Source organism: Paralichthys olivaceus, chromosome 23 (genome assembly GCF_024713975.1).
Source record: "Paralichthys olivaceus isolate ysfri-2021 chromosome 23, ASM2471397v2, whole genome shotgun sequence".
Taxonomy (NCBI): domain Eukaryota; kingdom Metazoa; phylum Chordata; class Actinopteri; order Pleuronectiformes; family Paralichthyidae; genus Paralichthys; species Paralichthys olivaceus.
In genome coordinates, this window is record NC_091115.1 from 11942219 (window position 1) to 11966301 (window position 24083).

Genomic DNA, 24083 nt, shown 5'->3' on the forward strand with positions numbered 1-24083 from the left:
AACAGCTGTAGCCTCGGTACCATTGTTTTTTAATTATTGTTGACAGTGTTTCTATTTCTGCGCTAAATGACTGATGACTTTGAAAACAACATGCAAATCATCCATATGCACCTGTGGCATTTAATACAAAGATGACCATAATGGTTTTGCTTTGTATATTTCCAGTAATGTGACAAAATATTTGGAGCGTGAATGTACACAATTCCTGAAAATACTCCTTTACTTACAGCTCCTGTTTAACATCATTACAATCTTCTAGGGTCTGTTTATTTTCTTAATCACAAGAGCAGGTGCTAAGATAAGAAAAGAAATAGTCTTGATCAAGACTGAGGAATAACCCATATCATATTAAACTGAGCAGCCACAAATCCTGTCCTGTCCCCTGTGATCCATTTGATTTCTTGACCTAAATTTGAGATCTTTCATGATTAAATTGATTCCTTTTTAACAGAAGGCCAAATCACAGACTAAAGAAAGATCCACAATCTACAGGCTGTTGGTAAAAATGTATAGTTCAAAATTTAACATGGCTTTTATGAGCATTCCTAAAAAAACCTCTTCGTAATGAGGCTGAGTGTCACAGAGGAGCAGTAGTGGTTCTGCCCGGAGTGTCGCACACACCATTTAAAAAGATAGTACCTGTATGGGATTTACGTGCGTGCATGAGTGCATGTGTGATGAAGAGTTGAGTAGAGGGAGGATTTCTTGAGTAGAGCTTTCAGGGTATACAACATCATTTTGCACTTTGTCGCTGTCTGCAGTGCACAGATAAGTATGTGCACACACAAATGCACAGACAAGTGGGTGGGTTTTGTTACTTTGAAACAAAAGGGGAATGGCAGCAGAAACACATATGCGTGCAAGCATGCACACACACACACACACATTAATACACACCGCTTGGAGCAGATCTGGACAAAGGGGCGGATCTTTCACATTGTGAAATAGGGTGTCACGTCATCAGGCATACTTACAGACTGATCTATGAGTGTTTGAAATTTGATGCGGCTTGACTGAATTCACTTTACTATAGTTTCAAGTCAGAAAATTATATTTCAAATGCTGATATGATGATCATTTATAATCATTTTTAAAATAATGAACCTTATTTAAAAAATGTATTGACTGTGGATAGCCAAACTTTAGATTAATGTGTGGTGACAAATGATCCAACATGTCATTTAGCAAAGCAATGACTCTCAAACAACGCACTCTCATGCACATCAGTGACAAATTAAAGTGATTATTGAAAAACAAACTATTATATCCTTTTTTCATGAAGAGTGGAAGGATACACTTAAGCTGCTTTGAGACATGCTAAAGTATGGATATTTTTGTGAGATTTTGCAAAGGGACTGCATGTATGTGAGAAAGCAAATGCCAGAGTCAAATGTTGCGGACATTGTTGTGAACACATCGGACGCAGACAATCTCCTGCTCCGCCAATAAGGGTGGTTAAAAGAAGACAACAGGCTCATTTACTGCCTTTTCTCAGGCGTCAGTGATATCATTAACTTCAAATAGCTTCCTGTCCAATAACAACGCTTCAACTCTGCAAATGCCACTGCACTGGCAGCTGAAACAATAATAATCAAAAGGAATTTAGCAGTATAATTACACTCACACCTTTGTGGACATACATGCAAGGAAACATATGGATATACACACATAAACAGATACACATATCAAACTGTTTATATGTATTATGCATGTTGATTAGCAACTACTGTGGGTATGCACTGTTCCCTGGCTTCGTTTCCCCGGGAAACGGAGGCCAGGGATGCACCCTTGATACTGCTTGAGTCATTCCAATTACCAAGCAGCAGGTATTCATTACTGAGCAAATGTAAACATCTCACAGCATGCTGCCTGGAATCTTCTCCACACTTTCATCCACTGAACTGCAACTGTTTCTTATGTGACTCACAGATTGTCATCGTTTTTCTCGTGGATATACAGACTTTCACACTGCCTCTTAACAAGGGACCTTGGTTGTAAGTCAGCTGGGTTTACAGTAGCAGTCTCACAGATGGTTGTCGTTGACTAAACTTCGCAGAGCATAAACACAAACTTTACATGAATTAGAAATCAAGTAGTGCACACTGGATTGAATATTCTTAGTAAGGAAATGCTACATTTAATAAAATAACGTTAAAAATAGTGTTAAATGAAAATGAATAATAAATAAAAAAACGTGTTTAAAGTACCTGCAATCATTTTTCTCTGTGAATATCTTTAAAGACATAATTTGAAAATATACACTGGAAAAAATTGACACCACTCTCACATCTAGACAATACTATGAAAACTGGCTTCTCACTTCACTGCACTTTTCAACCATTATCACAGAACTGTATCTGCAGAGAGCTACCAAGACCAATACCGATAGCGCTGACTGCTTAAGGGACATTCCCAAGGGAAACATAATTCCCTCAGCGATTTTTTTTTCCCAGCTGGTGGCAGAGAGCTTTTGGAAATGATGGAGCTGTGTCAGATACAAAGAACAATCTTTGTGAAAAAAATGCTGATGTAAAACAACTTGCACAAATCAGCTCTCAGCTCTAACATAGTGACTCCTAAATGAAATGTCTGGTTTCTATTTTCTGTAGGGAAACACATCCCCGACTGCTCTGCTAGTCACTTTATCTGTTTTCAATCAAAATTGGTTTGATAGCAGATATATTGGCAGCAATGAGTGCACATACTCACCCCAGAGCTTTGTCCAAGCGACTGCCCAACGAACCAACCACCTCTCCAAGAGTACAGTAGGCCTGGCCAAGGAAATCCTACAGAGTCAATGAGGGTAAAGTGAGGCAAAAATTAAATCAATAAAACAAAACTGACAAAATCGCTCACACACATAGAGCCACAAAATCATCTCAGATCTCCACTGAGAGAAAGCCCTGCAGGCCCAAACCCTTTCAAACACCTCTGCATTCCCCATTGACAGATATCACCAGCAAGTAGATTGAGCCTTACTCCCACCAGCCCACTCACCTGCCCCACGCTGCTCCCATGCCAATTTCCTGGTAAATTACACCGCAGTCACATAATAAAACTTTACTGCTGATTCTGACAGAAAGGCAGAGGGATGGAGACAAGAGATGGTACACAAAATCTATGTGCCTCTGGCCCGGGAACAGTTACTAAGTCATCTGTCAGCAGAAAAGAATGATTATCAATTCCAAAGTGAAAAATACAAGCCTTCAAAAATAGGCAAATATGAAAAAAAATTACTTATATATGGAAGCTATTATGGAAACACCACATCTCCATCCCTCTTTCACCAGGGGGCACACAGTTGGAAACATATTTCATTATTGGACAATGTCTCTAATGTCTGACTGGAGCACCTCCAAGCAGCACTAACATAATGGATTTTCTTTGCTTTGTCGATTAGCCTCTTCTCTTATTCTGTCTCCATCCATCGCCCCAGCTTTTTGGCAGTCTGTCTAGCTCGACTATCGCAACAATGATGCGTGCACACAGTCACATGACTTTACTTTGCCTTGTTTTGGCCATAATGGTTGCTGAAATCACACTTAAAAATGGGTTTTTAAAGCGATGATATTTAGCCCCCGTCTCTGATGTAGGGGCTGTGCAGCGAACCCACACATCTCCTAGCAACTGCGGCTGTTGCCAGCATGAGGTCCATCGGAACATTGGCTGTGTGCAGCTAATGGCTAAATATATCACAGCATGGGCTAGAAAAGGAGTTACTGTGAAAAAGATACAGAAGTCCATAATTTTCCAAGTTAAAAAGCAAAGTAACAACTGGGTCGATTCTGCCATACCAATTTGTGCCTAACGATAGATGGACATGTTAAGTGTTACTTGGTGACGTAAAGGCTTTACGGAAAAAAGGCAGGAGTGCAAATTAGGCATTTTTAGGATCAGGAATTTGCTTTGGGAACTACTGATGACCTTTGCGGATTCTCTGAAGGACAGAGAAGAACCTGAAGCAATATAAGAGCACTTTATTATAGTGGGAAGTCAATACTAATATATTTTCTCAAAGAGTCAGAACAGGACCCGCTATCATATAACTTATTTTATGCAGAATCAGATCAACTATAATATTGGAAGAATCTAATTTCCAAGAAATGCTAGCCACACACCTACAGTATTTGGCTGTTTCCATTTTCTATCAATGTCAGCTTATGGTCTTTCACATAGAGACACCAGGTTGGACAGGTTGGACGAGCTAACTTGAGAGGTATGCACCATAAGCTGACTGAGAATGCATTTTGTTGGGGTGGTAGAGTAATGCCTGAAACTTGAGCTATGCTGCATGATGTAATTTTGATTGTTTGATTTCAAACAGAAAGTTGTGGGTTTACATACTTGTTTCTTGTTTTTTTCCATTATTACAATTTGGGCAAATATGGATTTAACAAACAAGTCTAGAAGAATATGGATATTTATACTTTTTTGGTTCTTCATGTGCTGTATTAGCACATTCAATGTAAAATAAAATAATTGATACAACATTAAAGGTGCCATATGTAAATATTTGCTTGCATTACATATCCATAAAGAACTTTTAATGTGTTAAATTTAAGTAGGTTTCCATCAGAAGGAATTGTGCAGGATATACAGCCCTTTAAACATACTATTCAGTTACAACCTACAAACCCTTTATGGAAGCTTAAGAATCAGATTTACCCAGAAGTTTTATCCAGAGGTTTTACAGGTGATGGTTTCATGTTGCCACATTTGGAAGCTCAGAATAAGCAGAAAGTCATGTAACCAGATACGCATTTCAAAAAATACCTCGATATAAATTGGCAACCCATTTCAAATTACATTTCCTGTGATTTTTGATGCATTTCTGAGCATTTTATTTTACCTCTGTTTTACCTCACTCCCACCTTTCCCTCAATATTCCACACTCGTTCTCACCCGGTTCTCAGGTGTGTCTGCAGCCTACAGCTCCCAAGCTAAAACACCATCTAATGGATTGGGTCTCCGGCTTTCCCTCCTGAGACCTACATGAAGGCGGATTAGATAGTACGCTGCCTCGGAGCCAACAAGCCTGTCTCTTCTTGTATGAGATTATTGATTTCAGGGGAGTGAGGCAAGGGGGAAGGGAAGACGGAGGGAGGGTGATATAGAGAAATGGGGAATAAGGAGATTGAAAGAATGTGAAATAAAAAGGGTATGACAGAAAAAAGATGACAGAATGCCAGAGTGAGAGGATGAGACAGGAAAAACAGATAAGGGATGCGCAAGAGGAATAGAAAGCATCCAGACATCAAATGACATTTAGAGAATATGCAGGACAAAAACTTTTGGGGAGCAGTCGTATATTCCATCCTTTATTACAGTCCATGGTCAAACCAGATACCCATCAAAAGAAAAAGAATTGTTTAACTTTCATTTTAGCTACAATAATCATTAATTTAATCACTGAATGAAAAACTTCTGGGGGGTGAATGAACAGCAGCTCATTGTTAATTTAGGATGAATATTATAAACATTTAATAAAAAGAGTGAAATATATACTTTAAAGAACATTTAGTAGGGCTGTGGGCATATATATTGATTGACCTGTGAAGCTATTTAATAACCACCTCCACAAATTGGACAATGATAAGCCAGGAAACCCATTTGAAGTGAACACAACAAACATCTGCTCAAACATGTTTCAGATATCATTTAAAGCTGAATTCATGAAAACGTGTGTGCACAAAAGATTACAGTCAAACACACACACACAGTGCAGCAAACTGAACATATCAAAGTTGTAAAAGCTAAGAGTCATTTTTCCTATTATACAGTGTCACCTATTGAAGGAAATGTAAGACAATTTGAGAAATAATGCTTGTTCAATGTATTGCAAAGAGTAAGAGAAGACGCAAACAACTCATCTCCCTGCAAGTGCAAAGCTACCTCCAGCAGTTAGCATATTTAGCTGAGCTTAAAGACTAGAAACTGGTGAAAAGCTAGCTCGGCTGTGTCAGAGGGAGACAATATTTTAACAAGCATCAGTAAAGTTCATTAATTAAAATGTTGTATCGCAATTTGTTTAATAAACACAAAGGCCAAAGCATAAGAACTACAGGTGTCAACTAGTTTTACCAAGAATATGTTCAGCACAAATTGAGATGTAACGTGTAAAGTACTGAGCGTTAGACCCCGTTGAGACCTGCAACATCCATCCTGTGCAGAGCCACATAAGGACTGCCTACAGCTGACATCTTTGACCTGTTAGTTTCACAATTAAAATCAAAATGATGACTGTAATATCTCTTGTTCCCGAGATTAAAAATAAGATGAACATTACAAGAGTACAAGCAGCATCTTCCCATTTGAACTACAATTACCATGATGCAGTAGACAGGGCAGCTATTATTTTTAAGTTGTCACACTGTTTGTTCTAATTACGGTTATGCTAATCACTGCTATCAATGGCAAAAGCTGGGTGGACCAATGAAATCTGTGTTTGTTTAATTTCTAAATGAATTACAGGCAGTTCCAGGGATGTGCTATTACAGTGCATGATTAACACACTCAGTGTAATGGCTAGATTACTATTCTGTGACTGAAATGAGGCTAATGGGAGGTAATGATAAGAACAGAAATCATTCTTACACAATAAAATAAACAGAAACAGAAAAATGTGAACATGCATGCCTCCATGTATGCACAAAAACACAATCGCAACAAGTTTTGGTACTCACGTGTTTTGACAGGTTGGCGCTCTTGGAGTCAACATCATACCTACAGAAAAAAAAGAGAGCGAGGGAGTGAGTGAGTGAGTGCATTAGGAAGCGATGGAGGTTGACGGGAGCTCAGCTGGCAACACAACAGGGATACAGACAGTAATGGGGCCCAGCAGCTTGTTAGCGACGATCTCACCAGAGGCTCCTGGTGGTTCACTTCCCAACATCACAGGCTCACAGGCCTCCTCCATTAAACTGACACTAAACAGACTAATTGGCAGTCACACATATGACTGCATAGAAATAAACAGCAACTGAGAAATATTGTGTTAGTGAGCAAATACAAATATAAGCGTCCCTCCTTTGGGTATGCTTCTCCGCTCGTTTGCGGTTGTTGTGCCATTTTGAAAATCATTCACACTCTTCTTTCCTCTATTATAACACCAGCAGACCTCTCATACCTTGGGTGACAAAAAAATCATCCGAAAAGACCCCTCCAATGTAGAGGCTGCTCTGAGGAATGAAAAACAATCAGACAAGCCATTAACTCAGCAATTTCAGGTCATTTCACAGCTAAGGTCATTTCAACCGCTCCTAAAACTGTATCGCCCTTTGCCGGGTGATATTTTGGGGCGAAGAAAAGAGGGCAAATTTAGTGACTTCACAAGAATATTTAGAATAATGGACCCCTGTGTTTGTTTGTGGATGAGTGTTAATCACACTGAGAAAATTAAATTATAAATTAATATTAATATAAAGCATGACTGAACGTGATATCAGCACCTATTCTCAGTTTTTTTTTTAAGATTCCAACCGCTTCTACCATCTTAATGGGCAAACACATTGATACACTCAAGCTATCAATCCAGGCTTCGAAGTCTTGTGTGTGTAGTTTTTATATTCTCATCTAAATATTTTTCAATTTCAATTTATCAAATATATCGGTCGATATGAGCCATTCACAGACATTTTTTTGTGTATGTGTGCTGATATGAAAACAGATTAACATTAAATTGACATTTTATGTGAAAAAAATATGTTTGTTTTCAGTACAGTCGAAAAAGTAAAGTCGAGCACTAATATTTATTTTCTATCTTTGCTTTGGGAAGCATAAAACTATAAATGTTCAAAGCACACAAATCTCATACTTCCCATATGAACTTGTAATTTAGGACCCTGAGTTTCAATAATACATACTAGATAGTTAAGCCATTCTACTAAATTACTAGTTATAGCAGGACTTGCAAAACTACTTAAAGTTGTAGAGTGATTTTGACTGTAAAATAAACTGCTTTGAAATTCAAAAACTCTTAATGGTTATAAAGACTTACAGATGGGTATATTACACGTGGTGCAGTTTCATAACTTGTAATGTTTCAGAACCTGTGCTGCTTTTTCACACAGATCCCATCTTCACAGGCCTGAGGGAGGAAACGGTCTTTTATCTGCTATCATCAGACAGTGCTACCCTCTGCACTAGCTCTCGCTTAAACTGTTACACACGAGAAGAGTACTGCTACGACACATGTACAAAACACACACATACACAAACGTATCCACATGTGAGGAGACATTAAAGTCGAGGAATGCAGATATAAACACATTGATACGTGTGTGTATGTTTTCACAGAGCACATATTAAAAAAAATACATTTGGATGCCTGAGTGAAACTTGTAAATTAGTATAAACACACACACATCTCATAACTGTTCTGAAGAATCTACTAGAATTAAATTTGACACCTATACAAAAGAGGTTATACAGGTATAAACACACAAATTACACACAACATTGTCACCATGGCTTCACATATAGGTACGCACACACAAGGCCCACACATCACTGTTGCTTTGGTCTCAGAACGATCTGTCCATGTGACCCTGTTCTTTTGTTAGATGAAAAAACATGTTTGTGCCATGACAGGGCAACCAGCTGAGAGACTCAGCCATGTATGCACAAACACTCTCTCCTTCTGCACAGTCCAACTTACAGATCCCCATTGGGTTGTCGGTGTGGCTCCCTGGTTCAAATATATTATAATATAATTAGTTTCCATCTAATAAAATAAAGCCACTGAAATCCCCTCTGTAATTCAATGAGAAATGTAATCTTAGAGCAAATTGAAAAAGATAATATTGTCACCTACAGGCAGTCTGCTACCTCTATGATGTCTGGTATAGCTCCCATCTTATGCCTCTATATGCAAAGGAACCTAAATCAAGTGTGAGATGTAGTCATAGAGTTTATACCACATGAATATGCAGTACAGTAGTTTAATATACTGTTAAGATAAGTGTTGCAGTTCTCACCAATATGTGAGATTGCTTCAGGAATTGAGCTCAACTATAAATCGTAATAAACTATCTCACCACTAAAGTCTATTCCTCTTGTTCACAATCAATTTCATTTCATTCTAATTTACTTTCTCCTGATTGAAATGAAGCTCTGATGAAGCAGCTTTAAATCAGATGCAAAGCAGTTTCAGCTTTTTACTTTATTGCTAAGTTTAAGGAAGTAATTAGATTAATTCATCTATTCGCCACAAATCTGTAGTAAAACGTAAACTGGACCAATACCAATATAGCATTTTAAAGCTGATATCACCGAATATTGAGAGGATGCTGAGGCACCCAGGTAAATTAAGCCATCCCATAGTAAAAATACTATGTAAAAAAACGTATTATTAGCATGTAAGATAATGCAATGTCAATGTCCATTGTCTGAAAACAGCTTTAAAACTATAATGAAATAAATAAAATGCAGTTGGTGAAAAAAGGCCATTAATGTTTTGGCAAATGTCCACTCCATGTTTGTATCGAAGTCAGCTCTTGTTCTTGTAATTGATTAACAAAAAAGGCCAAATACCAAGTGGTTGAATGTTAATTGAGTGACTTTTGTTCTGTAGAATCTAGTTAACCTTCTCTCAGTTCACAGAGTTTAGAGTTGAGTAAGAAACACTGGTTTATGTCATATAAAAAAGAAATAAGCATAATATTCATTTTGATCAAAGCTATATATTTGTAGCTCAAGAATTAAAAAATTATGAGCTTTTATAATTCATTATTTTGCATGTGAAATGTGGAATTCTACAGACTTTGCATGGACAATGGAAGAGGCCTCTAACAGTGAGTAAATGAAAGATAAACTCCAGCTCCTCAAATGTCATTTGACCTTTACAATGTCTAGTGGCAGAAAAAGATCTGATCTCAGCCAATATTAATCACACACACACACACACACACACACACACACACACACACACACACACACACACACACACACACACACACACACACACACACAGATATTACTTACAAGTCAAACCGCAGGTTCTGTCGCTCTTCAAAGAAGTAGTCCAAAATGAATTTCCGCACAAAGTCTGGGTTTAGCGTATTGTCAATCACCTCTGTTCTTCCAAACTAGACAAAGAAAGTAAGACAAAAGTCAGATAAGTATACCATCCTGAGAACTTGCAAGGAGTTTTTTTCTCAATATTATAAGTATTTGTGCTTTTCTAAATAGAAGACCATAAAATTATGTTTGCTGTTCGAAGCCCAAAAGCTACCCATATTTATGAAACAAATGTCCAGGATGAAGTGTGTCAAACATTAAGGTTTCAACATCACACTCATTAAAACTATTTAAAAGCTGTGCCCATTCAAGTGAGTTACTAATCACCAGCAGGTTTTTCCTCAGGAGACTCATCAGGGGAGAGACTGGTTACAGATGATTATGTACAGCTTTAGAGTAATGAATGCAGAGCCACCAAAGTATCAAGTCAATGGGGGTCAGGTAGGTCCCAGTTTGCCATTTAACTCAGCTTGTTAATAATGCATGCAGATGATGGGCTACTCAGAAATATGAATAACTGGGAAAGATTAGGGTTGCGAGATTAGCCCCCTCATTTACATTCATGAAAATTCGTTATTTTGCATTGATTGGAGTTCAGACATAGTAGGGTGCACACATACTCATAGAGAAGTTGCATTTAAAGATTTAAATATGGTTTCTGATCATTATTAGCCCAGATTAATCAATAAAATTTAATTTTAATAGAATCATAGAACCAACATATTTGTTTTCACAGTATGTTTCAAAACATACCATCAATAATAATTTAGACCTTTTCTGCTTGCGTTATTAATAGATATACATATATTAAATGTCACCATTTAATATATGTATATTGCTATGCCAGCATGTTTGTCATGATGTCAATGTTTTTCTTTCAGTCGGTTCACCTTGTTGGTCCACACAGAACTATATCAAAACAACTATTAGATGAATTATCATGACTTTCATGCTTCCCAACGGATAAACCCTCATCCCGTCTGTCTTTCACTGATGGCTGGGCTATATCGCCAAAAATGTTATAAAGATAAAACATTCTAAATCAGTCAACAGCATAGTTATCACAATAAATAAATGTGTTCATGTTTTTAACTATTATGACTTTCCTGACTCCATATATCCGTATGCAGAGCCTGTAATCTCATACTGAATCAACGGTCGACATATCCACAAGACAAACAGGCTGAAAAAAGACCTGCACTCTATGTTTGTGTTTGTGTTTGTGGCTTTACAAGAGGTGAAGCCTGCCCCTTCCTGCCAGGTAGCTAACATGAGCAACCAGCTGTCAGCAGATAAACAGGCTGGTGCATTGTCCAATACACAAACAGAGCTTATAAAATTTGCGTGCAGATTTTTCTGCTGCTCTGAAACTGATAACGTAAATGGGTGTCTCTGTTTTATTTACTTATGCTAAAACATGTCGTGCCAAGCTGGTCTGCTAGAAATTATGTGGTGATTATAACTTTATCTATGGTCGTGTTCAGACTCTCACAGCACTTGGTCAAGGCCGGAAAAAGATTGTGTTCTGATTTAATAAGAAAGTCCTGAGTGACTTCAGACACATGCTTCTTTATATTTTTCCACAGTCACACAGTTCAGGAGAGTAAAATGGTAATATCTACACAATATTGTTACTCGTACTGGCAGTAACCCTGCATGTATTGAATATACATTATATACGGTTGTTATTCTTGCACACATGTCTTGCAATTTAAGTCATAAAGTAGTGTCTCTGTGATGTTTTAATTTTCCGAAGAAATTTGAATTACGCTGCCGACATAGTTTGAGAAGTCTCTGTGGATGTTTGAAAACTTGTATTCCCAACATGTATATTTGTCACCAGTGCTGCTTTAAGTCTATTTGAAATCACAAGAATGAAAGGATGCAACATGATGTGGCCACACACACATTCTGTGGTAAGCACACTCACCTCTCTCCACTCCTTGTTGCCCATGCCTTGTGCGTAGAGAACACAAACTGTGAAGAACAGAGATATATAACATTAATATCACAACACACCATTAAATATACATGCTAAAAGCCCACACTAATATCTATAGGAGTTATCCAAGTATTTTCCACAGATCTTTTTCAATCATTCATATACTGTACAAAGACTTTGGAGTTGTTATATTTGTAACTAAGGGAATGGCAAATGTATTTGACAAAGTAAAATGACATCAAAGCCTGTAGTAGTTTTATTCACGAAGCTAAACACTATATATTATTTTTCCCTCAGAAGGTGAAAAACATTACTTTTATTATGTAATTTCCCCAAACAAGAAAGTTATCTTAAGGCAAATTACTGAGTCTTCACACATCTTTGATGCGCTTTTCAGATAAGAGAGCGGAGACATATAAACACATTTTACAAATATATTAGGGTGACATAAGGTAATATTTTAGAAGAGACACAGATGTAAACCAATAATAAAGGTTATGTTTAAAGTGTCATATCTATGTATTTCCATCACCTTAGACACTCTTTTTTTTTCTCCCTCCTTTACATCCTCACTCTTTTCCCCTGTCAGGCAGTTTCATATCAGCACACTGAAGTGGCCATGCTCAGCATAATCACAAGTGCTACTCAGCATAAAAGTGTGCCTAAATGTATGGCTAAGGCCCGAGCTTCCTCCTCCATCCTCTCCTCCTCCTAATCACTGTCATCCTCGTCATCATATTCATCAACTGTCATCACGACCAGGTTGACTCATTTTTATCCCCCAACCTTCTCTAAATGTGCTGACATACTTTGTTTTGCAAAGACAGCACGTGTGTGAGTCTGTATATGTGTGTGTGAGTCAGTATAGAGCACTAAGATTCATTCTGGTATCATAATCTCAAATTCTGACACAGTTAAGATGACAAACACCGTCTTTGATAACACTGATCTTAACCTTGATCCCATCCTACACACACTCCCTAGAATACACTCCCACAAATGTCCACACTCATATCAAACATTTACAACCCCCCCAAACTCCTGAACTACAATCTTTCTTTTCAATTTGGAGACATATTGTCATGAACATCCAGACCTTTTTTAGGATAACAAGCTCAAATGACAAGATGGTAGGAGTGACGATGGTAGAGGGAGGAAAATTAATATGTTAATGTATAATTTTGTAATGATTCCTGAAGTTTCAATGAAATGTGTCAAATAAAAAGAACATTCAGACTTTAACCAGTTGATGGACTTACAATGCTGAAAAATCTGCATTTCTATTAAACATTTTGATAACCAGTTCTTCATCCATTGTCAATTGTCATTTTGAGCAGAGGATAAACGCATTCATTTTCATAATCCTTGATGTAGCACACAAATGAAATGACATTGGTAATGATTGTCAAATTTTTTGGGCCCCATAAAAATAACATGATACATCTCAAGAGGTACATCACATGACAATACATTTGTAAAAATCTTTTAATAGCTAAAAAGTAAAAACCAGTTGATAAATATTTGTTTAGTCTAAAGTAAAGTTTTCAGGTCTCAAATATGAAAATTCTAAGAAGAGTCGTACAGTAGATTGGGTTTGCTCTGCTCGAATTCTTGGAGAGGACACAAATAAGAACATTCCAGAGAACGTCAAGGTACCGCCCTGGCACTAACAGCATCATAATGACTTTAACTGTGAGGAGAGAGGAGGTGGATTGCCACCCGATTGCCAATCTATAGGGAAAAGCTTCTTAGCTGGCCTCACATGTATTAGTCAGACCTGCCTTGAGCCAAGATTGCACTTAAACACTGAGTGACTCACAACTAAAGTACAAAATAAAGACAACTAAAGAAAAGAAATTTCTTCAGCCACTAATTAATTTCATTCTCCTTTACACTCAACTAAATCCAATTATTTTCTGCCATTTACACCTTCATTTTATCCCTTCTTGTCTCATCCCCTTCTTCCTTTTCGTTATGTCGGCAAACTGACATAATTTAACTGACATTACTTTACTTTCTCTATTCCTTGTGCTTTCTCCATTACTTTTCTCCTCATTTTGAAGCTTAGAAATGATTAGATGCAAAGATCTTTTGCTCTCTGAATGAATTAACGGTGGGTTAACAGGTTTGTGATGGTTGCTCTTACTTGGGTCTGATTTGGAGAAGGTGTCCCTGTCCAGCAGGTTCCTGTAAAGACACAAGTTCAGAAAGAAGTTATAAACTTGGTTTCCTTGGTGAGAAATAATATCATTTGTCGGCCAAATGTGTTGCACACTGCATTTTAACACAACTATTTATGTAGTGCACTGGGCATGATTCATTACCATCATACTCTGTTTACAGTATCCCTGTGGTGTGAAGACACAAAAAAATATTTTAAGTACTAAATGGAAGACAGCCATGATACTGTGGCGTATGAGCTGCTGGTGTAAATTACAATATGACAAATATCACCTCTTAAACATATTTATAAAAGGATAATCCTCCCAATGCCTGTCCATACTTTTCTTCAATAAATTCCACGAACAGATCAAAACCAAAATAAATTGATTCTACCAACAGGTGTTGCCTGTGTAGCTACAGCCTGATATTACTTCCATAGACTGTATACAAAAATGGACAACATGACACTTTCCCAAAGCCAAATCATCTTGATTGCCCCCTGGTGGCCGGCTGCAGAATATGTTACATGTTAGTGAATGGGACATGGACCAAACAAACAAACAAAAAATCTAAATACCTATTTAGTTTTAATTTAATTATTTGACGCTATAAAAACAGGGGCAAAAGTCATGATTAACAAAGGATTAGGGAACTGTATCCGGGATATTTAATTATGCTTCGTTTTTGTCCAAAAGGAGGAAGTGGAGTTATTTCAACTATTTTTATATACAGTCTATGCTGAATAATGTTGATATCTTTAAATGTAAATTAAAAATCCACCTAAATAGTCAGGCTTTTACGCAATGTCTTATAATTGTATGGTTTTATTATTCATATTTCCTTATTTTTTCATTACAATTTAACTAATTCTATTTTTATTTACTAAAAGTTTATTTACTAAGAGTTTTACTCTTGGAGAAAAAACTGCTAAAAATTGCAACATGATTATTTTCACGTTTGTGTATTTCGCTCAAAATGGAACCTGTGCAGTGCAAACAGAGACTTTGACTTCAACATTCACATCACAACTAAAAATATCTCAACTCCCCTGTTGCATATAAACTGCCAGATGAACCTCCACAAACAGCCTGCAATTACTTCCACCATAAACAACACTATCTTCAGGTTGGAGTGGTTTCAACTCATATTCCGACGCTTATTATTTATGGGAGTCCAGATTTTTATGGATTCTAATTTCATGCTTGGGAAACACTAGGGTCTAAGCTCCTATTCTCCTGGGACCAGCGATACAATGTGCAGTCCTCTGTCTCAGCAAACCATAGAGTTTCATCAGAGATGGACATTAATTAAATGGTGAAGAATTTATGTTCCCCCCAAAAAAGGAGGGCAGACGGGAGAAAATTAAATGGCCTGGTATCGAAGCAGTATGAGACATAATTCTGATTTGAGAATAATGAGAATAATGAGTGTGATGGAGGAGAGGAGAGGTCACAAACTTGTCAATGAGGTTAAATCACTCTCGAAGCATATAGGCCACGATTAGAATTTAAATCCACTATCCAATGCACTTTCTTCTATCCATTTAATGTGCCCTGACGTTAGCTGGTTGCAGAGAAGGCTTCAGCGAAGAGGTAGTGCTTTCAGTTATCCTTTCTATCCCTGGGATTGTGAGAGACTTTGAAAGGCTGTCAGACAAAGTCTGAAACCCATCAGTAGCTGTTTTTTTTTGGTTCCTATATGCTCTTCTCTCTGCTTTTCTTCTTTTCTCATCAACACCACCTATGGCATTTTTCCCTCTATCTCAAACTCATGAGTTTGTTCTCACACCAAAAACACCTTTAGTATTAAATTTGTTATTCCTGCTCATTCAACATCTAATTCAATCTGCAGCATCGCTTATAGCAACTCACTCTGTGTCATGTCAAGACAATGCAAAACAATTTGTTGTCATTTGAAGCAGTTATTTGTTGCAGTTGTCTCAGATTTCATGTTCCAGTTCCGTCAGTGTGTTTAAATTTCCACCCATAATCCAAAAAAGTCAGATGCACTGGACACCAAATAACTATATTAACCATTATGTCTGTCTGTTTGCCCATTGTGTAGTCTGTCCTTGGCAACAAAACCACTGATGGACACAATAGTCCCTCTCAGAAACATTTCCATTGACATTCTTGTTACATGCTTTACAGAAAACCCTGGTTAAAACAAATTATACAAGCATTTTACCTTGAAATAACAGCCTTTAAATGGTTTGGAAGCTGATGTGTCACAGGGACAATGTTGCATCTTTCATTCAAGCTTTGCTCTTTCATTCTGAAATATTGATTTCTGCTTGTGCACCAGAGTTGGATCAATCCAGAGTCTGCAACGGACAATATTTTGGGCCTTCCGGTGTGGACAGCAGATATGCAAGCCAAGGCTCTTTCCATTCGCTGTACACTGTTTACAGTACGAATGGTTTATTTTATCACACAAGTCAAACACAAAACACAGACAACGATACTTTTGTAGGTGTTATAGGTCCATATGACATTTTGGCTCATCTCTTTTAACAGCACTCTGCATATGAATGCAGATAAATTAAAAAATCAAAAGCTTTTTGCTCTCCACACGGACTAAACTGTATACAGCCTGCTCAAACATTATAGGCGTAACTACGAACCAAAACCAGAAGACTTCCGGCCCCAAAATAATTTCCTTTGCCTACAGATGTTTTATATTCACAGAATGTGTTAACAGAGGTCAGTTCCCAACCAATGTATAGTTTCCTATAGTTAGGGGCATTTAATAGTTAATCTGCTAATTTCTCTGCTAATCCGATTACCTGTTTAGGTTATGCAATGTCTAAAACTGTGTTAATTGTCCCACCCAGGCTCGTAGAGTCCAAATCTTCAAAGGTCTTGTTTTGTCTGAAAATTGAACTATATTTAGTTTGGAATGGAGGAAAAGCAGCAAATCCTTCAACTAAAGTAACTGCATTAAGAAAACAATGTGTCCTTGAGTAATGCTCCTTAAGTGTTCCAGTGTTTGAGAAAATCATTTTTATCAATATCTTAATAAACTAAACTTAAAATTTTTTTTAAATCAAGATCCATAATTATTCCCTGAGAAATAAATGAATGTCTAAATTTATTGGATACTTCCTTGGGTCATGCCTCACCCCTCCCACAGAAATAAGTGGGTAGTGTTTGCATAAGATACACAAGTCTTCAGCGAATGAATCAGCTTGAAAAAGTCTCCAGGAAGTCTCCAGGGATAATACAATGGGAAATGAAAATAAGAACATCCATATCACCAACCTTATCCTTAAAGCAATACATATGAATTCAGCATAGTGAAGAGACAATGAATTCAGCATAGTGAGAGACAACTACATTAGAGAAAATAACACACACTCCAAACAAACACAACTAAGTATTCTCTGTAGCCATATGCTATAATGAATAATAAATGGTTTGCTGATCAAGTTTTAGGATGCAAAATATTTTCCCACAAAAATAAAATCATATTTGCAGTCCATCTGTTGTCAGACCACTGTCCAACACAATCTATGAATAAACCAGCACAATAGAAGATAAATGCACACCTGTGTTTTTCAGACTTCCGAGTACAAACAGTTATGTGGCAGCATCTGGCTAGAGATGAGGAGTAATTCCCCTCTGCGTTGGGGGTACAGTTAGGGACACAAGTTAAAATACACTTTCTCCCTTTGAAAGAGAATTTGAGGATCCACAGTGACTGGCTGCTGCTCAAAGCACATCACACATGGTGGCACTCCAAATGGGCTCCTGGGCTCCCCCTGCGCACAAGTGTGTGTGTGTGTGTGTGTGTGTGTGTGTGTGTGTGTGTGTGTGTGTGTGAGTGACACGTTTTCAGGATTTCCACTTCAGAGGATGATGTGAATGAGTCATGGCTCTCTCTCATTTTTCTCTCGCTCCTTTCCTTCTTTTCATCCAGAGGCAGACAGCGGAAACCTAAAAGCTGCCATCCGAGTCACAGAGAAGTCTGCTGGAAGAAAGGGGACCAGACTAAAATAGTAAAAGTATTTTTAGCTTTGAGTTTCTCAAAAAAAGATAAAAAATCTATAATATTCTGCTATTAATGTGTAATTTTGACTGTAATTCATGCCTTTTTTGTCACATAAATATCAGGGAGGACATCTACTCTGAAGACAAGCAAGGGAATCCTGCTGTGACAGAGACAGCTTCTTCTTAGTCTCTGAGAATATTGATTTCTTCCATAGATTTCCCTCAGGCTTTCAGCTTTGCTATGCTTAGATGAGACTCTCTCTCCCTCCCTCTCTATCTCTTTCTCTCATCCTTCCATACAAAAACGCCACCTTTGGCTTCTCCACTGGCTCTCACTCTCTCTGGTTCACACAAAAAAACTTCTCGCTCAGTGCATCATCTCTAATTCACTTGCTGCTTAATCACTTCATGATAGTTTCTCTCTTTTAATGTGCTGCCACGTCTAACTGGAGCCCACTCCAAATGATTAAACTTAACCCTAAGTGACCCACTCAGCCTTAAATAGGTTGATTATCCCCTTTTTTTTATAGAAAAAAAAACATGCAATTACAGATTCTGGTCGCCATCAGACGTTCCAAATGACATCCAAAATGATGGATTAAAGGAAATAATCCACACACGCATTTTATGACCATGTGCAAATGAAATTCCACATGCAAAAAACAATTTCACTGCCAAAGAGAAAGCCACATGCCAGCACTCCTTTTCAAGAATTCACTTACTGGGCTTTTAAGTCAATTAGAGCAAAAACAACTGACACCATGCACAAGGCCAAGCACCGAGCACCCCCATTAAATGATAATAAACGCTGGAGAAATACCTTCCTCTTACCAAGAAGGTAGCTTTCAATAACTGCAAGTTTATTTCTATATTTGATAAGGGTCTATGCAAGTCCTTATTGGCAAGTGTCACCACTCAAGTGTCATCTTGGCAATGCCCCCGCGCAGCTATTTTGGGCGAACATGACTAGGATCCTGTCCACATGAATGGAGAGACCATAAATGCATTTCCAATGGCCGCCATGAAATTAAAAATGCATAGAGATTCAGCGCTCAAATCTGATTAAAACTGCTTAAAAATTTTAATGAATTTGCCTCAACATAAATGCCCCCCACACACATTGGTGATCCTGGATGATTGATATCATGAAGGTGGTTATCACTTTTCTGTGAACACTGACGGTTCCTGATATGAGCAGATGAGGTGGCTTACCAGCCACATAATCAACATAATCAGAAATCATGAGTGAAGCATTTGCAGTTGTGAATAAATGTCAAAACATTATTCAGTTGCTGATATCATCCCATATTTCCAATTGGAATTGATATGAATACATGTTCACACAGATGCAGTACCCTTAGCCCCGGATCTCCACATACATAGACACATTCACCACAATACACAAAGTCATAAGGCAGATATGACAGTACTGATCTCAGACTGCTGTCAAGCTAGGCTTCCTCATCCCTGAGGTCGACCCACATACACCAGTGCAATCCCCTACCATCCTGGCCCTAACTCTGACACATCACCTCTGACAGCTGTCACTCACAGCTACAGGAACTGAAATCAGATACCAGATGGGCAGAAAACACACATTTACACACACACACATTTACACACGGGAGAAAGAAGGAATAAAAAGTGAAACATGTGGACAAAGACGGAGGTCCATGGAGAGTCGAACAGACAGACAGATGGTGATGCAGCATCTTCATCTGATAGGACAATTCTCTAATTATGTGAAATGTTAAGAGGTCAGAGGGGTCAGCGGCAGGGTTGTCTATTTCTGTCACACACACACACAGAGACACACATATCCGTGTCAACAAGGGGAGCCAAACAATAACAGTGGTATGGGGACGGTAACCATGGCAACTGCTGACATCCAATTAAGGCTACTTGACTGACTTGACTGACAGTTCCTGCACATGCGTGTGCTGTTTTTCCAGCCAGCTCAACGAGCATGCCAACAGCGCTGTTGTGGGTTGTTTTTCAATACTCACCTTTTCACTTCTTTCCTCTTCATCCTTCTCTGTCACCCATCCTCTTCTACCCCACTTTTTCCTTCCTCTTTTTCTTTCATCACTCCTAAATTCCTTCCTTCTCATGTCCTGTTAATCGCTCTCCCTCTTTCCCCCTCCTCTCGTTTCATTTCTCCCTGTTTAAATTAATGAATATTTCCAAAATGGCTTTTGGATTGGCTCTCCAGGTCGTGTCCCTGCATGCTACCTTGACGACACGACAGAAAACCTTCCCATCTACCGGGACCCTCACAACCCTTCCCCTTTTGCAACAGAAATAAATTGGGCTTTTTCCCACTGGAGGAGAGGAGAGGAGAGGATAGGAGAGGAGAGGAGAGAAAAAATCATTCAAGTGTTGAGTAAAGGAGAGTTGCACATCAAGAGAGGCAGGCCGCCTACTTATCAGTCCCAAACTTTGCGTGTGTGTGCATGTGTTGCTGTTCTATTTCTGTCATTATGGACGGTATTTGGACTCCAGGGTTTAACCATGGGTGCAGACATGGGGAGAGACAAGTTGAGAGGGAGAGTGTGAAAAAGACAAGTTTGAAAGCCACATAACACGTAGGTGCAGAGTTTAGAGGCTGTGTGTGCATTTCTGGGTTAAGAATTATACCTATGTACATGTGTGGTTATGGTGCTACTGCTAATCTTCTTTTATTTAATGTTTGTTTCCCCTTTCAGCCATCTTTAGATAAACACAGAAAGAGCATGTATTGTAACAAGAACACATTGTGTAATTTCTTCTTTCTTCTTTCTATAATAAGGTCATACAATAATGTATGATTTGATATTGGTGGAAAATAACTTATAACTAATCATATTGACTCAATTTGTAAATTTCAAGTGCATTCAAGAGCTTGTACTTAACATTTCACGCTACTTTATACCACACACCCTGCAAATATAGATAATGAATGAATGGACGGACAAATAAATGGAGTCACAGTTATTTGCTGCTTTTCAGATCTTTGTTGTTAAGATTAAGTGATTTCCAGTCATTTCAGCTTGTGACTTACAAACTAAGAGCATCGTTAACTTGTCAACAGCTTCACTAAAGAGTGATTTGCCTTCTAAGCCTCTCAAATGGTTTCATTTCAGTAATTGCTTGGGGTCAAAAGCAGCCAAATTATAAAACATTTAACAGAATAAGCACATAAATCAATGGAAATTTGTCTAACGTTCCTGCCCCAGTAATCATCTCCTGACCCCTCACATTTAAAATGCAGCCACTCTGACCAAGCCCTTGGTTGAGAGCTACTGAACTAAATTACTTAACTATATGCAAATAGCTGATACTAGCTCAACCTCTATAAAGAGAAAAAAACAAAAGATGAGAAATGATGCTTACAGATAGATGCATTAACATTGACAACTAATTATAAAGGGCCATTTTCAAGCAGATGAATTAGAACCTGTATATTTGATATTTTTAATGTATTTATTATATTTCATTCATATGATTTTGAATGCAGGGCTTTAAGTTATGATGGTTTTCTTTTTCGTTTATTTTTTTAATGAAGGATCTGAGCAGTACAACTCATGCCAGCTGTGTTTGTGCTGAAAATACAAATAAGCCTTAAAACCTCTAGCGATTAGGAGTTATAGTCACAGTATCAAAGTCCCTCTGATACACGCACTCACAGCAAATAACTGATTAAAACCAAACTCACTGGAAAAACAAGCACTTGAACAAACATCAATGTGATTGGAACAACCTTAAAGGACATTTTTCATAATTGTTTGAAGTGAACTTTAGACTTTTTGGTTTGGTCCATGTCCCATCCACTAACATGGAGGAGGTGAGGGGGCGATTGAGACTATTCAGCTTTCCTTTTGGGGTGTAGTTATGTTGTCCATCTTTATATATAGTCTATGGCAACAATTAGGTCATGTGACAGCACACCAAGTTACTTCTGAGTGAGGACATCTGGCAAAAACCGAAGTACTAAAATCCCCTTGAAAATGAGAAACAGAGGTTCTTTCAGTTTCATAAATGAAACCTTATTCTGGTTGTAAATGCAATTTAATCATTCTGATTGAACCACTGAATCAGTGACTTGACACTGACCTGAGAAAAATACAACATTGAGCGCTACTAGATGCTGCACTAGCACCAGCATCTCAGACCAAAACTATTTCTTAAATAGGTCTCACCTCAGACATCCCATCCCCATAGCCAAAAACTCCCCCTGGAATTTGCTGCTGCTGAGCTCAGTGCAGGCAGTGCTGCATCTTCTGATGACATTTCTTTGACTTCACATCTGTTTCCTCAAACCTCCCTGGTTCTTGTGTGCTCTATTACATACCTTGACTTAAATCTCCACTCCTTTACACACCTTTAGTTAGTATTATTACATGCTTTATTTCTTTTCTATTGTTCTGTCCTTCTATTACAGGAGAAAGGGGGTTTTCTCACTTGTAGCATAGAACATTGAATCTAATTGTGCTTCCTTCTTCCTCCATTCCTTATTCTCTCTCTTTCTCTCCCTCTCTGTATGACTCCATCTTTGACCGTGACCTGAATAGGGTCTCTGCTCCAGTAATCATCTCCTGACCCCTCGCATTTAAAATGCAGCCATTCTGACCAAGCCCTTGGTTGAGAGCTACTGAACTAAATTACTTAACTGTATAGTGCAAAGTAGCTGAAACTAGCTCAACCTCTATACAGAGAAAAAAACTAAAGATGAGAAATGATGCTTACAGTTTGATGCATCAGCATTGACAACTAATAATAAAGGGCCATTTTCAAACAGATGAATTAGTACCTGTATATTTGATATTTTCAATATATGTATTATATTCATTCATAATTTTTGTATGCATGCTCTCTCTGTATGACTCTCTCTCTCTTTGACCGTGACCTGAATAGGGTCTCTGAAGACTGAACCATCTCACTGAACTGGATACAGTTACACACATATAGAGAGACACAAAATCACATGGAGCACTCTGTGCATGCTCTAATGATTTTCCAGTTCAGCTAACCCTGCTGTCCACCACGTCACACATGTACACAAAGAAATGATCACAAACTGCCAAGTACGAGTATGCATATAAACCTGTTGTGGTTAATATGAATGTGAGAGCTGCTAACATGAGGAGCCAGATGGTTTGTTACACACAACAATTTGGGGAAAGTTCAATTAGAAACCATTTGGGTAAAGGGCAGTTTCTAGTATACTAGGCAGGTGATAGGATGAACCACCTATCCATCATTATGTCCAATCCCAGGCGGAAGGAGAGAGAAAAACATTATTGTCAGGATACCTTAGAGCCCGGCAAGATGGACTCTTGCCCTTGCGATCCATACAGCAGATGAAAAAAGCCTTCATACCAATGAAAACAAATTTAAATCCACTAGATCCAGATTTGAATCTGCACGAAATTACACAAACTCATCGATGCCAACCCCCTAAATATGTCCGTGAATATTGTTTTTTAATCAACATTCACACATAATTTAAATTCCGTTGAGAAATCTATGCATCGCTCACAATGTTATGAAAGTGTTAAAAACAAGAAATATCTGCAGATATGTCAGCAGGCATTTTTCATTTGCCGGCCTCATGAGCGTAGTCATTAGTCAATGCCAATTATGTCAAAATACCAGACATCAGTTTAATAAATCGGCAGAAAGACAGTGGTCTGTGGATAATGAATTTTGGCCAGAAAGTGAATTTTCTGTGTGTGTGTGTGTGTGTGTGTAGCAACATGCATGCTCAGATGTTTTCAACAGGTCGCTGAGCACCATGTGACAGGTGCCTGCTTCTCTTTGTGTTTTGTTAATTTGCAACAGAGCCCCACACACACACAAAACACACACACACAACCCCAGTCTCTCACACACACTTACACATACTGAAGGGGAGCATCAGCAGCTTGTATTCGCTCTGTGCTTCTCTAAGAGGGCTGCCCTAATTCTTCTTGACAAGGGCTGGAAGAGCAAAG

The 24083-nt window shown here is 38.1% G+C and overlaps 1 protein-coding gene across 1 annotated transcript in view; it reads right to left on the reverse strand.

Moving 5' to 3' along the window:
* LOC109632722 (copine-8) overlaps positions 1-24083 on the reverse strand; it is a 76333-nt gene that overhangs the window by 38375 nt on the left and 13875 nt on the right. Inside the window, exons 2-6 of the mRNA XM_069519799.1 lie at positions 14106-14146; positions 11948-11994; positions 9982-10085; positions 6684-6723; positions 2710-2786 (exon numbers count right to left, since the gene is read on the reverse strand). Of these exons, the coding sequence (XP_069375900.1) occupies positions 2710-2786; positions 6684-6723; positions 9982-10085; positions 11948-11994; positions 14106-14146 (309 nt within the window). The remainder of the gene's footprint in view (positions 1-2709; positions 2787-6683; positions 6724-9981; positions 10086-11947; positions 11995-14105; positions 14147-24083) is intronic.